General features: G+C 43.6%; 1 protein-coding gene across 1 annotated transcript in view; it reads right to left on the reverse strand.

Moving 5' to 3' along the window:
* nek7 (NIMA-related kinase 7) overlaps positions 1 to 16,277 on the reverse strand; it is a 123,119-nt gene that overhangs the window by 16,550 nt on the left and 90,292 nt on the right. The window contains exons 4-7 of the mRNA XM_084185814.1: positions 8,396 to 8,458; positions 5,469 to 5,579; positions 3,407 to 3,515; positions 3,215 to 3,322 (exon numbers count right to left, since the gene is read on the reverse strand). Of these exons, the coding sequence (XP_084041940.1) occupies positions 3,215 to 3,322; positions 3,407 to 3,515; positions 5,469 to 5,579; positions 8,396 to 8,458 (391 nt within the window). The remainder of the gene's footprint in view (positions 1 to 3,214; positions 3,323 to 3,406; positions 3,516 to 5,468; positions 5,580 to 8,395; positions 8,459 to 16,277) is intronic.

Consider the following 16,277-nt stretch of genomic DNA (forward strand, 5'->3'; position numbering starts at 1 on the left):
CCAGCGGCGGAAATAACTTATCCCAGCTATGGAAGCTGCCAGAGAGCGTGGGGACATTGCTTACATCCGCTACGACAAGCTGATTGTCCACCCTCCCTCCCAGAAACCTGGGAGGAGTGAGAGAGCCAAGCTTCCTGGTCAGTAGCTTCAGCCCAACATCACACACATACATCAAATGACACTCATAAGTACCTGATTGACTGACTATTAGCCAAACAGTATTTTTATTTTTATTGTATATATTTTTTCCCCCGTATTATGTATATCTCTGATAAGCTACCCAGGAAAGGGCTGAGAACAGCCCGTATCAATATATGTAGCCTTAGAAATAAGGTTCATGAAATCAATAACGTGTTAAGATTGGATAACATTCATATACTGGCCATCTCTGAAACTCACTAAGATAATTCCTTTGATGATACAGCAGTAGCAATACAAGAATGCCTATGGGGGAGGTGTTGCTGTAAACACTGAGTGTACAAAACATTATGAACACTCTTTCCATGACATAGACCAACCAGGTGAAAGCTATAACCCCTTATTGATGTCACCTGTTAAATCCACCTCAAATCAGTGTAGATGAAGGGGAGAACACGGGTTAAGGAAGGATTTTTAAGCATTGAGTCAGTTGAGACATGGATTGTGTAAGTGTGCCATTCAGAGGGTGAATGGGCAAGACAAAATATGTAAGTGCCTTTGAACAAGCTATGGTAGTAGGTGCCAGGCGCACCTGTTTGAGTGTGTCAAGAACTGCAATGCTGCTGGGTTTTTCACGCTCAACAATTTCCATTGTGTATCAAGAATGGTCCACCAACCAAAGGATACCCAGCCAACTTGGCACAACTGTGGGAACCATTTATTTAACCAGGTAAGACCCATTGAGGTTAAAAACCTATTTTGCAAGGGTGACCTGGCAAGGCGGCAAGGCGGCAAAACATGGGCCAGCATCCTTGTGGAACGATTTCAACACCTTGTAGAGTTCATGCCCCGACGAATTGAGGCTGTTCTGAGGGCAATATTAGGAATGTGTTCCTAATGTTTTGTACACTCAGTGTATTTTCAGAGCCATATTCCTGTAAAGCTTAGAGAGGATCTCATGTCAAATGTTGTTGAATTGTTGTGGTTGCAAGTTCACCTGCCTCATCTAAAGCCTCTTCTTTTGGGGTGCTGCTATAGGCCACCAAGTGTTAACAGTCAATATCTGGATAATATATATGCAATGCTTGATAACGTGTGACGTTAACAGAGAGGTGACCTGAACATTGACTGGTTAGCAACTAGCTGTCCTCTCAAGAGGAAGCTTCTAACTGTGACTAATGCCTCTAATATGACCCAGGACATCACTCAACCAACTAGAGTGAATACCAATAGTGTTGGATCTGTGACATCCACTTGTATTGATCATATCTTCACTAATGCTGCAGAGCTTTGCTCCAAAGAAATATCAGTTCCCATTTGCTGTAGTGGCCATACAATTGTGGCAATAACAAGGAAAGCCAAAGTGTCAAAGGTTGGGCCTAAAGTAATTAATAAGAGATCATACAACATGTTTTGTTGAAGATGTAAAAAATGTATGTTGGTCTGATGTGTTTGAGGAAATGAATCCAGATGCAGCATTGGAAGTATTTGTACAATTATTGTTGACAAGCATGCATCTGTTTAAAAATTAGCTGTGAAAACTGTAAGAGACCCCTGGATTGATGATGAATTGAAAAATGGTATGGTCCAAAGAAATGATGCAAGAGAGGAGGAAGACAAGTCAGGCTGCTCAGCTGATTGGTTGACATAATGTAAATTGAGACATTTTGTGACTAAACTTAACAAAAAGAAGAAGGAATGACATAAAACACAATGGAAAAAGACTTTGGAGTACCTTAAATTATATCATGGGGCAGAAAACCCAATTCATCTCCATCATTCATTGAAGTTGATGGGTCATTTATAACAAAGCCTTTCGATATTGCCAATCATTTTAATGACTATTTCACTAGCAGTGGGAAAACTCAGAAGTGAAATGACAACATTGAACAGTGAACCATCATATTTTTGTATAAAACATCTAATAATGAAAGAGAAGCAAATGGCAAAATGACCTTTACATTTTTTTGGGGGGGAATGACACGCACACACAGACATATCGATCACACTAACACACACACATTATTCTTTAGTTGTATTGTTTATATATCGTTGTATTTTAAATTTGTGTGACTGTTTTTTGTCTATCAGTGTATCATTGTTTTGTTACTTGTCCTGTTTTATGTTTTTTTGTTGGCCCTAGGAAGCTGCGCTTCCGCAAAAGCTAATGGGGATCCGAATAAACCACACCAAACGCTCCTCTTCTCTACCACCCTGACCAAGGGGCTGAAGGAGCAGCCTACTCACAGACCACCTGAAGAGGGCGCTGTGGTTTGTGTTTTCCAAATGTACACTGTAAGTGTGGGTCGTCTCTCAATCCTATTGTTTACCATTGTGTAATGATGTTCTCACTTAATTAAAATTGTAATTTTCATTACATGTTTATTTGAAAACATCCTGTCCTCTCAAGTTTTTGAGAATGTAAGAATATGTTGACTGAGCGTTTTTGACAGCGGCACAATCCCCACCACAACACACTCACAAACACACATCATGTGCCAGTGTCAGCCTGCCGCTGTTTTACAGCAAACAGAGCTGTGTATCGGGCAGCAGTGGTGAGGCATGTTTCAGACGGGTTCCGCCCAGACAACAGGTCAGAGGTCAGGGGTCAAGGCAACAGGAAGTGACTAACTGGCCAATGAAGAGGTGACAGCCCCTAAGCTGCCTTTAGAAGGCCTCAACCCCCCCAGCTTTATAACACACACATGGTTCTGGGCTGCACCAGCTAATGAAACACATCCCCTTACTGTGTGTGTGTGTGTGTGTGTGTATGTATGTATGGCTTTACTATCCTTGTGGGGACCAGAAGTCCTCACAAGGATAGTAAAACCAGGAAAATTGGACCAGTTGGCTTCATTTTGCCGGTCCCCACGAGGAAAAAGGCTATTTTAGGCTTAGAGGTTAGGTTTAGGGTTAGGGTTACAATTAGGTATAGGGGTTAGGTTTATGGTTAGAAGTTAGGGGTTAGGTTTAAGAGTTAGGATTAGGATTGAAGAAAAATAAGATTTTGAATGGGAATCAATTGTTCGGTCCCCACAAGGATAGTCAAACAAAAGTGTTTGTGTGTGTGTCTTACCTAAAGAATGGGCAGCGGTGGTTTTGGAGCTGAAGAATCGTCCCAGTCCCAGATCTCCCAGCTTCACCACTCCTGTGGCTGTTATGAACACATTAGCTGGCTTTATGTCTGTAGAGAGGACAGGGTACATAGCTCAAGTTGAAGTTCAAGTGTGTGCGTGTGTGCGTGCGTGCGTGCACGTGTGTGTAGTACCTCTGTGCATGACCCGTCGGGAGTGCATGTGTTCCAGTGCACTGCACAGCTGGACAAAGTACTTCCACACTGTCCTCTCTGGAATTAACCTCCGCTGCTTCTTAAAGTGCTGTATAGACACACACAACACAACAATGTCAGACAAGACACACAAGCTTAACACACACAACTAACTAGCTAAGCCCCTCGTGTCCCTCTGTATGTATTTGACTCCATCGTTAATATGATGCAGACCTCTCTCTTTCCCCTCTCTCTTTTTGCCTCTCTCGCTCCCCTCTCCCTGACCTCTCTCTTTCCCTCGCTCTGCCTCCCTCTGTCCCTTTTTCCTTCTCCTCACAGCCCTCGCTCTCTGCTTCGTTCTCATACCGAGCCCCTTCTCATTTTCATTACGCTGCGATGGAAAGCACATGAGTTCTCAGAGCCAGAGAAAAGCATTTGTGGTTATGTTCAAAAACGCTCACATCTGGTATATAGCTCCTACATATATATGTAAACCAGTCACACACAAACTACGCCCACACAACACACAATTCCCGCCGCCCTAACCCCTCACCCTCCCAGCAGCTCCTAGCGGTCGATCATGACTTCATTCTCTTTCAGAGATCACAGAAACAGTCACTGTGTGACAGGACTACCGGAAATCAATGGTCCGAGTGATGGGACAAAGTTTATGCAAATTGTCAGCTAGGGCGGTGTAATAGCCAATCGGGTGAGAGATGGACTGGCTAGCTAGCTTTGTTGCTGTGCTGGATGAGATACTGATCTGCATAAACTAGCAAACGGGAGCGCAGAGAGAGAGTGAGGGAAACGGGAAAGATAGCGAGAAACAGAGAGTGCAAATGGGAACAATAGTTGAGAAAGAGAGAGTGAACAGGAACGATAGCAAGAAAGTGTGTATGTGCACATGCATCTGTCTGTGTGTGTGTGTGTGTGTGTGTGTGTGTGTTTGCGTCTGTCCCTGCGTGCATCCATGTGTGTGTGTGTGCCTGCGTAGGTGCATGTGTGTGAAATAGAGAGACCTTGGCCCACATCCAAACAAAGGCAGCATGGTGGGCCATTCTTCCCCTTGCCCCTACCATTAGCATATCAGAGGAGTGTTTGATGTCAATGGGGGAGCAGCAGAAAGCCCTCCATGCCTTCCACTGCAAACCCTGCACATGCTATATTCTGTAAGTGCATGCAAATCAAGGACCATTTGATTTTATTAGAATCCTGAGATGGTCAGGGCAAGTGCCAGGAAGAGGAAGGGAGAGAAGGGGGGGCACCACAGTGTAAGAATGGTGTATTTACTTCATAATGCGGCAGGGCAGCGAAGGGGGAGCGAGGGGTCATGATGCCAACCTCTGGACTGGCACTGTTTAATTAGGAAAACAAATCATTTGAAGAGAGGACAGCAGGCAGGAGCGAAGGCAGAGCTGTGTGTGTGTGTGTCCGCATGTGTTTGTGTCTGTACGTGTCTGTGCCCGTGTGTGTGTAGCCTGCCGTGTGGTATCTCTCGCAGGCAGTGCTAATCGTGCGGTCCTAATTTGCAGTGGGAGACAGCGTTGGATGGTTGGACATTGAGAGCTGCAGTAGATGGGTGCTAAGGGCTTGTTGAGCTGCTCAGATACACCCTGGCTAGGCTGGCTGCATCATTTATACATGGAGAGGCTTCTCTGCTCTGCTCAGGGTTTTACATACATACATACATACATACATACATACATACATACATTCATTACATACCACTAATTTGACACGGGCATGAGTGAAGCATATGAATACTATGGTTCTGCTGGAGAGTTGTACTGTATGAGAGATTACAGCAGGCAAACACAGTTTAGCAAAAAAAAAATATCAACCAGAGTAGATCGACATAGAAGATCACCAGGGCGGATCACCACAAGAGTAGATCACTATAGTGGACTACTGTTTCTGATCACCGGAGTGGACCATCACTATAGTGGATCTCCAGTGGATGAGCACCAGAGATCATCACTACAGCGGGTCAACAGGGAAGTAGATCACCAGGGTGGATCCCAGTGAGGAAGGCTGACCTGTGTGGGAGCACCAGATCTCTTACCTTGATCATCCGGGAGAGGTCCCCAGCATCAGCCAGCTCCAACACAATGTTCAGCTCATTCTCCTCAATAAATGATGCATGGTACTTGATCACGTTGGGGTGGTTCAGTTGCTGTACGAGAGAGAGATAGCGAGAGAGAGAGGGAAAGAGAGAGAGAGAGAATAGACGAGGGATCAGTGACTGTTTAACTGGCTCCCAGGGTTTGTAAAGCTTTGTGAAATCAACACATCTTTGTCCCAAGTCTCCAACCAATGACACCTTCTTACACAGATATAATAAACAACACAATATAATGTGACAAAGCGTATGTTAAAGTGTTAAAATCCTTTTAAATAACCATTATCAGCTGTTTCTGTAATATGTAATGTTGTAGGTCATTTGGCTGGCTATGGCAGTGCAGAAACAGTGTAGTTGAATGAGAAGGCTATGGCTTTGTCCTTGTGTGTGACAGAGCAGTGTGACATGTCAACAACAACCACCGTCTGATTACAACAGGCTGCTGTTCCACACAGTTCTCAACACGCCCGCTGGCAGAGAAATAAATAAATATAGAAACCCTCTCATTTTCTCAACAGATTATTTCCTGTTGATCGGTCAATAAGTGAGTAACCACATCAGGTGCAGTCAGACAGAGGGGGGGGGGGGGAGAGAGAGAGAGAGAGAGAGAGAGAGAGAGAGAGAGAGAGAGAGAGAGAGAGAGAGAGAGAGAGAGAGAGAGAGAGAGAGAGAGAGAGAGAGAGAGAGAGAGAGAGAGAGAGAGAGCGAGCTACAGTAAGCGTGTCGTGTGTCAGGGGTTGTGATGTGAGCAGCGGTAGCGGGGCCCAGGCATGCGGTATGACACTGCTCCGACGTGATTAAAGAAATGTTCACTCTGTGGACTGATCCACAGGAGAAGCCATGTATACATACAGTACACACACAAACAAACACACACACAAACAAACACACTCCAGCAGATGTATTTTGGGATCAGGGATGCAGCTCTGTGACGCGTCATAGCAGAGCAAGAGAAACATCCGTGTCTCCACCACTCCCCCCCACCCCCCAACACTGTGTTCCATGAAGACGCTGGCCATGATAAGAGACATGACTGTAGATGCTGGCTCTCCAGCTCCAGGCCTGGACAGCTTCAGGGTGTGCGCAGGCAGGGCCAGGCTTCTGTCCAGTTAGTTCAGGTTAAATGAGGTTAATGTGTACTGCATCTCATCTCACAGAACTCATGTAAGGGCTGGACGTAAACTCCAACACAGAGGCTGAGAGATGGACGGAGGAATGTGAGAGCGTATCATTGTGCTTCGGCAATATGTATCAATATGTCATGCCAATAAAGCACATTTTAATTGAGTCTAAGAGTATAGACATGTCATCTAAAGTATATACAGTATATGCCATTTAGCAGACGCTTTTATCCATAGTCACTTAACAGTCATGCGTGCATACATTTTACGTGTGGCACCGGGAATCCAACCCACAACCCTGACGGTGCAAGCGCCATGCTCTACCAACTGAGCCATACAGGACCACATGATCATCTAGCCTACACTTTAGTTTATAAAGTGAACAATTCCACAATAGTGACAAAGCATATGAACAGATAGATAGAGAGACAGACAGAGGACCGTGTGCGTGAGCGTGCATGCCAGTATGGGTGTGTATGTGTCAGGCCCGTGGCAGTGTGCATCTCATTACTCTGATTTGGCCGTGTGTCGTGTTGTCCTGTCTACTGGGGTAGAAGGATGGATAGATGGAAGGAAGGCTGGATTCCCCCGTTCGCAATCTGGCCTTGTTAGCCCTGCCAGCCCTTCCCAGTAGACACATGGCCAGACTGTTGGAACTAACCACCGCAACCATTAGCACTCACACAGAAGAGACAGAGCAGAGAAAGCAACCACACACTCAGGGAGGAGGGATAGAGAGAGGCGTGATGGCGAGAGAGGGGAGGGATGGAGTGACATATCTTGTGCATCAGCCTTCTGAGCCCTAGAATGGAGGAGAGAGGGGGAAATGGAGGGAGGGGAAGAGAGGGGGCATGTGGCTAAACCTGACATAACACCAGTCTCCTCTGTGGTTGGCTAATCCAGACCTTATCTAGGTGTGCATGGAAGAGAGAGTCGTGTGTTACGAACAGAGCTGGCAACAACCTGGAGCACACATACATATAGTCTCCTGAGTGGCGCAGTGGTCTAAGGCGCCGCATCGCAGTGCTAACTGTGCCACTAGAGATCCTGGTTCGAATCCAGGCTCTGTCGCAGCCGGCTGTGACCGGGAGACTCATGGGCGGCGCACAATTGGCCCAGCGTCGTCCAGGGTAGGGGAGGGAATGGCCGGCAGGGATGTAGCTCAGTTGATAGAGCATGGCGTTTGCAACGCCAGGGTTGTGGGTTCGATTCCCACGGGGGGCCAGTATAAAAATAATAAAATAAAAAATGTATTCACTAACTGTAAGTCGCTCTGGATAAGAGCGTCTGCTAAATGACTAAAATGTAAATGTAAACATACACACCTCTGATCACCCAGACAGAGGGAGTTATTCAACCCGTCATTCATTTGTTCGTTAGCTTTTGAGGCCAGAGACAACCAACGCATGTTTAAGGTAGTTTGATCAATGAAAACGCTTCATTTAAAAAAAGTAAAAGAGAAAGAGAAAACGATCAGGGGCGTGGACAAAACATCAAAAGACACAAGGGAGTCTGCTAAATTTCCATGGCGATGCACTGTTGCCCCCCTTCTAAACATTACTGAGAAAAAAAAGAAAAAAAGAATGTTTGGGGCATTAAAGAAAAAGAGTCAATGTAAACCTGGAGGACTCACACACACACACAAAAGAGAGAGAGGCACACACACAGAGAAAGACACACGAACACACACTCGCATGCAGGCGTCTGGTACAGATCAATTGTTTTCTCGCTCTCTCTCTGGTTCTTTACCTTAAGGAGATCTATTTCTTTGATGCAATCTTGCCGAGCTTTGGCATCCATCAAGTCGAATATCTATCAAGAGATCAAAAGGAGAGAGAGTGTTACAGCATGTTCAAGGAAAGGAGTGCGAAAGAGAAGAAAAAAAAACACTAATAGAAAGACGACAACAAAACATCATGGCTGCTGATGCTATATGTAGAGGGGTGGCGTTGGCCTCGGCGTCTAAATCACACACACACACACACACACACACACACACACACACACACCTCTCAGCAGCAGTCACTGATGCTCTCAGCCACCATAATAACAACACATCACCCCATTTATTCATTCATCAAACATTTCCACTACCCTATGAGAGGACAATTACCATAATGCTAATTAGACCTATAGGTACTGTACACAACCTTTGAAATCTGTGGCTGTTGAACAGGTTGTGGCTGTTGAACAAGTTGAGGAGACTAAATTACTTGGTGTTACCTTAGATAGTAAACTGTCATGGTCAAAACATATAGATTCAATGGTCTGTCCGTAATAAAGAGATGCTCTGCTTTTTGACACCACACTCCACAAAGCAAGTCCCGCAGGCTCTAGTTTGGTCTTATCTTGATTATTGTCCAGTCATATGGTCAAACACTGCAAAGAAAGACCTAGTTAAGCGGCACATCTTGCTCGTCATTGTAATCAGAGGGCTAATATTACTACCATGCATGCCAGTCTCTTGCCAGTCTCTCTTGGCTAAGAGTTGAGGAAAGACTGCCTGCGTCACTTCTTGTTTTTATAAGAAACAACGTGTTGGAAATTCCAAATTGTTTGCATAGTCAACTTACACACAGCACTGACACACACACTTACCCCACCAAACATGCCACTACATGTTGTTTTTAAATGTATGTAAATTATAAAGTATTGTGTCGGACCCCAGTAAGATTAGCTGTCGCCATTGGTGTCGCTAATGGGGATCCTAATAAATCAAATCCTACATCAAGTGCCATAGGCTAACCTGGGATTTGCTTAGAAATTGTGAATCTCTCTCTTCTAGGCCTGCATCCAATCTTCCTGGTGTGTGTGGTGTGTGAGAGAGTGTGAGTGAGTGAGAGAGAGGAAGTGTGTCAGAGGAAGTGACATGGTGTGGAGTGGAGAGGGAGAGGGGGGGAAGGAGAGAGCTGGCCTGCTGAGCAAGAGACACCTGCCTCAGCACAAGCTGTGAACCAGCCCTGCTACTGTCCTCTCCTTTATAAAGTAGTATGTATAATTATTACTATAAATGATTAATTAATTAATTAATCTCTAAGGATTAATTCATATATTTTAAAATCGGGGCACAGGTCTGTTATTAGACAACAATTGTATTCCAAGAAGACCTGACTTATGAGTTATCATAACAATAACACTATAAGCCAAAACTGTGAATAATAGTAATACATTGATTTATCTGAAGCCCACTTTGTATCAGAATAATTAAACAACAATTTCTTTATACAATCTACATTTAATTACACTAATAAAAATATTTACAAAACAAAGATTTATCAATTTTATATCTAATTTCATGCAATTCTACTCATTTTGCCATAGGGTGAAGGCAAATGTTAGCAGTTTTTAATATGACTGATGATCAATGGGCCCGACCCCGGTTGGTAATTCGACCATGCTTACTACAAGTTTAGATAGCTGGCCGCTAGACTAACTTACCAATAAATAAAAAATTATGCTGGCATGGGCTAATTGAGTGACTGTGCATTCTATTATTCTAACTCTCAACAGTAAATTGAGACCCCAACTGAGTTCAAATTGTATTGGTCCGCGGACCTACAAAATGGGGGCCGCCAGTTGCCCATCCCTGTCTTAAGAGAGAAAGTCCTTGGAGGCTATAATTGTTCACCATATGATTTATGATTTGTATTCGGATCCCAATTAGCTGCTGAAGAAGGGTCCACACAAAACATGACAAAATACAGAACAGGTATAGGAAGACAAATCTCAACTAAGAACACCACAACCAAAAGAACAACACGACTACTTTAAAAAATAACAAGAAAGAGAATACTAAAGAAAAACGAATAAATGCAAAATACTAAGAATAATGTGTGTGTGTGTGTGTGTGTGTGTGTGTGTGTCTTCACAGTCCGCATTGTTCCTTGTGTTATTTTATCAGTTTTTCAAACCCTACACCCCAACCCGAGAACTCTGTTCTGCCACCTCTGGTCTCTTTGCCCTCCCACCTCTATGGGAGGGCAGCTCCCGCTCAGCCCAGTGCAAGCTCTTCTCTGTCCTGGCACCTCAAATGGTGGAACCGGCTTCCCCCTGAATCTAGGACAGCAGAGTCCCTGCCCATCTTCCCTACCTCTTCAAAGAGTATCTTAAATAATCTCACGTCTACTAAATTATGTAAATGTAAATGTTAGCACTTGGTGGCCTATAGCATCACCCCAAAAGAAGAGGCTTTTGATGAGGCAGGTGAATCTGCAACCACAACACTTCAACAACATTAGACATGAGCTCCTTTCTCAATTTTACAGGAATATGGCTCTGAACATATGCAACAACACCTCCTCCATATGCATTTCTGTATTTTCTGTATATGTTATATCCCTGTATTGCTACTGCTGTATCAAAGGAATTATCTAAGTGAGTCTCAGAGATAGCCAATATATGAATGTATTTATTTCGACCAAGCCATTGGTCGAAATGTTTAAACGTGTTTCAATAAAATCAACTATATGCATTGAGCTGGTCTGGCGCTTCAAGCGTAGCATTTGATGAAATAACACAAATGCCTCAGGAGGGCGCCAGAGATCTAGATAACCTGACCAAACTGTTCTCCTCCCGCTCGTGCTGGCTTTCGCAGATTCTGCCATTACTCTCCTGAAGTTGCCGGTAATAGGCTACACGAGGAGTCGGCAACCTTTCTCATGTGGAATGCCAATTTATCTTACAATTTCTGCCAATCTGTGTGCCAGTTATGGTTTTCATATGCACAAATGTTCTACTGCTTGAGCTCCTGTTCCTCTTAAAGAATATTAGCTCAAAAGTATTGTGGAGCTCCTGCACCTAAATATAAACTGTACCAGCACCCAAAATGAGTACCGGAACCTATTTCAGTCCAAGTCAAGCATTGATAAGAACTAATCAGGTAGGCCTATTTTATTAAGTTTCCACTGGATCAGAGCATAACATTTTTCCCTTTCACGCTGAGTGGTAATCGAAAGGGAAAGAGCTGGAAAGATTTTTCAAATACATTGAGGGACTCCTGTAATTCTCAATGGATATAAAAATACTTTGTTTGGTTGCTGTTTGAGGTGAAGAAAACATTACTTTGAGAAGTTTCACAGGTCATTAATGGTGGTGTGTTAAGCCAATCAGAAATACTATCAGATCCCCAAATGGGCACCTTTATATGCCTACATTTGCACGCAGGCCAGGTAGCCTATAGGCCTACTTCTATGCGTAATCAGGTGCGCGTCCTTACTCAACATTGACAGGAGCGCTCCAAACAAAAGACAATTACTAAATTGACGAAACGCGTAAATGGAATGAAATAAACCAAAACTTGTTTCTCACAAGTGTAACATAGGTTGTGCGCTCTGCAAACAACATGTCCACTCTGACAATGAGAACGGTAAAAGACTGTAATATTAATATATTGAATGCATTAACAGAAATTACTTTAACCAAACAAACATTGTAGATTAGAAATTATAGGAATTAACGTTAAATGTACTGTGATATATGTAATGGGGTATTGACATACACTAACAATCAAATGCAAACAATTCACACAATTAAAGTTATGAAACAATGAATGTGCACAAATTGGCGGGAGAGAGAAGTGCATTGTGCATCTGTGCGCATGGTCAATCCGACATCTGCATTGACCATGCAGCATTTACGGTGATACGACCTCAGCAGAAGTCAGGGCATTCATACTTACATTTACATTTACATTTTAGTCATTTAGCAGACGCTCTTATCCAGAGCGACTTACAGTTAGCGCATACATTATTTTATCGAACCCACAACCCTGGCGTTGCAAACGCCATGCTCTACCAACTGAGCTACATCCCCTGCCGGCCATTCCCTCCCCTCTTGCTCTTCACGGAGCAGTGCAGAGCTGTTGTCAAGGAAGTAAGTTTGTGTTTTCTACAGGATGTACCGCCTCCACCTACTATCAACCAATCATGTCAATGCGGAGCTATACAGAGCCCTCCGCATTGTAAAAACATTTGGGAGGTGCATGGCGATGCTGTATGGAGCTTGATTTGGCCTCCGCATGCCTCTGGAGGCTCCGCAATTGTGTCACAACCTCCATATGGAGCCTCCGACCACATTTCTGGATCAAGCATAAATTGGGTTTTAGTCTAGGCCTCCACAATGGATTAGTTCACTGAGATGGGCGCCAATAAATAAATAAATAAATAAATACATACATATATATTTATTTATTTGTTACTGCTCGACTAAAACAAATCTCGGTCGACCAACAGCCTAACGACCAAACAATCGACCAGTCGACTAATTGGGGTCAGCCCTAAAAAAAAAAAAATTACATTAAAAACATTGTTTGGCTAATAGTCAGTCAATCAGGTACTTGTGAGTGTCAGTTGGTGTTTGTGTGTGGGATGTTGGGCTAAAGCTACTGACCCGGAAGCTTGGCTCGCTCACTCCTCCCAGGCTTTTGGGAGGGAGGGTGGACAATAAGCCTGTCGTAGCGGATGTAAGCAATGTTCCCACGCTCTCTGGCAGCTTTCATAGCTTGGATAAGTTATTTCCGCTGCTGTCGCACAGCTTCACAGAAGTCCTCGTTGTGGAAGATGTTGGTCCTCTCAAGTTCTTGGCTCTCTCCAGAACAGCCATCTTGTCATTGAACCTTAGGAACTTGACCATTATCAGCCTGTGTCTTTCACCTGGGCTGGTTTCAGGTTTTCCAGACCTGTGGGCTCGCACCACCTCAATCTTCCCATGACCTGCATATTTTCGGCGATAATTTTTCTCACTTTCTCCTCAGACTCATGTGGAGACTCTGGTATGCCATCCACAACAATGTTATTCTTCCTGGATTGTTCCTCTAGATAGTATGTTTTCCCAGTCACTGTTAATAATGATACACAGACAGTGCTGATGTCATCTCGCGTGGACCTAGAGTTTGTTGTCATTTTGCAGCAAGTCCCTTTCCGGACATCCACCTCTCTCTGGCTAACTGCAAACTGTTCTTAAGGTCTTGGACCTCTCTGGTCAGATCAAACATTATTTTGTTAGTTGAGTCCACCAGTATTTGGACAAAGCTCTTGAAGCCATTCTCCTGTTGCTGTAACAATTGCTTGTAGACATAATTGTGTTTATTTAAAAGATCACGCACCTGTCCTCTCCATTACTTCCATCTTCTTTAGCTTTGGGCAGCATGATGGTAGCAACGTAGGCTAACGCTGGTACTCCACGCAGTTCCAGCCAGGACAGCTCACAGGACCGATGGAAACAGTACCAAACAGCAGGGATTTAAACAGCCACAAGCACAGGACTATCTGCGGTCACAGCCACAAGGGCTTGGATTTGATTTGATTTGAAAAACTGCTTCACGGTCTGTGTTCAGGCTGTCAATGAAACCTGGCTAGCTGAATAACTAGCAGCTAAGCTCTTCAGACTTTTGGGTTTGGCAGTATCCCGGGACAGAAAGTAGCGGTCCAAACAACTAAGGCTTACCATGTCGCGGGATCCAAAATAAACAGGTAGTAACTTTGTCAAGAAAAAAACTTGCAGAAACGTTCAAAACAACAAACCAAGCTCTCCCTCTCGTTCCGTGTGCAGCATGCGTCATGCCCTGATGATGTGGTACACAACCCTGTCAGCAGCCAGGCTGTCAGCAGTGGCTTTGCCTTAGCCAAAGGCAAAGTTTGAAGCCAGTTAGAAGCGGATACCCACATAGCTGCTGTTTTGGCGGTCACCATTATAGACAGTACAGTATTATGTTCAACATTGTTTAACATATGACATTAAAACGATTGTTTAACATATGACATTAAAACGACACATCACTACACCTCTCTCATGCACACACACACAACCTCACACACAACTACACTCTCTTAAACACTGACACAAACACCACTACACTCTTGAAACGAGCAACAGGTGAGAAAATGGAAAATAAAATACACCTTGGCCTTGATCTAAATAAAACATTATTTCTCCTTCTCTTTTTCTCATCTCTGTGTAGAAATGTATACCGCCATTTTAAAACCTACAAGACATAATATCCTAATATACTGTATTCTTAAAATATAACGTGACTTCATCAGTGGCTTGGAGTGTGATAGTGTGTGATGGGAAGGGAAGGCTAGATGTACGGAGAATCACAAGCATTTTTCTCAGTAGACTGAACCCATTGACCTCATCTTGTGATGTTCCTGAGACGGGGTGGTAAAGTGTGGTGGGTTGACTAGCTAAAGATAGAGCTCTGTCTGTCTGTCTGTCTGAGAACACACACACCACACACCACACACACACACACACACCATACACACACAGAGAGAGAGGGAATCTGTAAATTAAGACTGTGTCACACCACTGCCAGACATGAACACTGACAGTTGAATCTAGTTAGACGAGTTTGTCTTACAGCACTCTGTTCAACACACACATTTTAATAAAGCATTTCAATAATGCAGTAAACCCAAATACAGACATGGTTAAATATTAAATACAGAGATAGTAGAGAGTAGTGTTGTCAAGATACAAACATTTTACTACCAATACAATACCAGGCCAAGTATCATGATACCGAGTAGTATTGTTTGTTCACAACGCCTAGAGGAGAAGGAGAAATGCACTGTTTGTGTAGTGTGGCTAGATGGTAGCTGTACTTGCCATGATTATTGTATGCATATAATAGGAAAATGGTACTGTGTTTATTAGTGTCTTGTAAGCCCATGTGGGCTGGCCACCGGTAGGTGTATGACACTTAAATAAATCATATCAATCAAAATCACATACACCCCCCAAAAAATATTGTGATACAATTCAGTGGCTTAGCGTCCAGTTCGCCCTGTACCCCGAACGCTTGTTCCCGTTTTATAAATGGAATGTGCATGTGCTATACAAAACAGCTGTCACTGATATTCACAATTCTACTCAATTCAACACATACTAAATTAACTTCACACTGTTCACTGTGTAATAGAATACTGCATAGAATGGTTGATTTGCTCATATTTGCAAAAACCTACCTGTGATTTGGCTTGAGGAACGGGAGGAAGGAATATACATTATGATCTGCATGTCATTGTGGCAGTAAGGGGAAAACACTGCATGAAACCTTCTTTACTCTTCAGTTAACACAGAGAAACACACACACTGTCCCTCCCTCCCTCACACACTTTGTCTCCCTCTCTCTCATAAACACACACACCACTCTCTCTCTCCCACAAAAACATACATACACTTCTCCCAACTTTAAAAGCATTAGGCACCAAACAGAATTTAAGGAGCACCAGAAAGCGATTGGTTTTTAATATAGTTTAGGCTTACATTAGGCCTATATAAATCCTACCTTTGAAGCACATCTCATGAGTAGCAGACCATTTTCCTGTATTCCTTTGTCAATCTAATTAGCCTAGAGCTACTGTCAAGTTAACAGGTTGTTAGCTAACTCCGTAACACGACTGAACAACGGGATTAGTTTAAAATGGCCCGCGACATGGTTTGTGAAATTTATACAAATGCGCTGCGAAATCGCACAGGAAGAAAAAAAGTTCGCTCTGGTAATATGGGTCATATTTTTCTAACCTTTTGGGCTAGAGATGCTCCGTCTTTGCTGTAAAGTTGCAAGCATGCCTGTCGCGAAGCTGTCACTCCATTGTCCTCTTTGAACTTGCACTTGCAAAGCCTACTC

The sequence above is a fragment of the Coregonus lavaretus genome, assembly GCF_964263955.1.
Source record: "Coregonus lavaretus genome assembly, chromosome: 21".
Lineage (NCBI taxonomy): Eukaryota > Metazoa > Chordata > Actinopteri > Salmoniformes > Salmonidae > Coregonus > Coregonus lavaretus.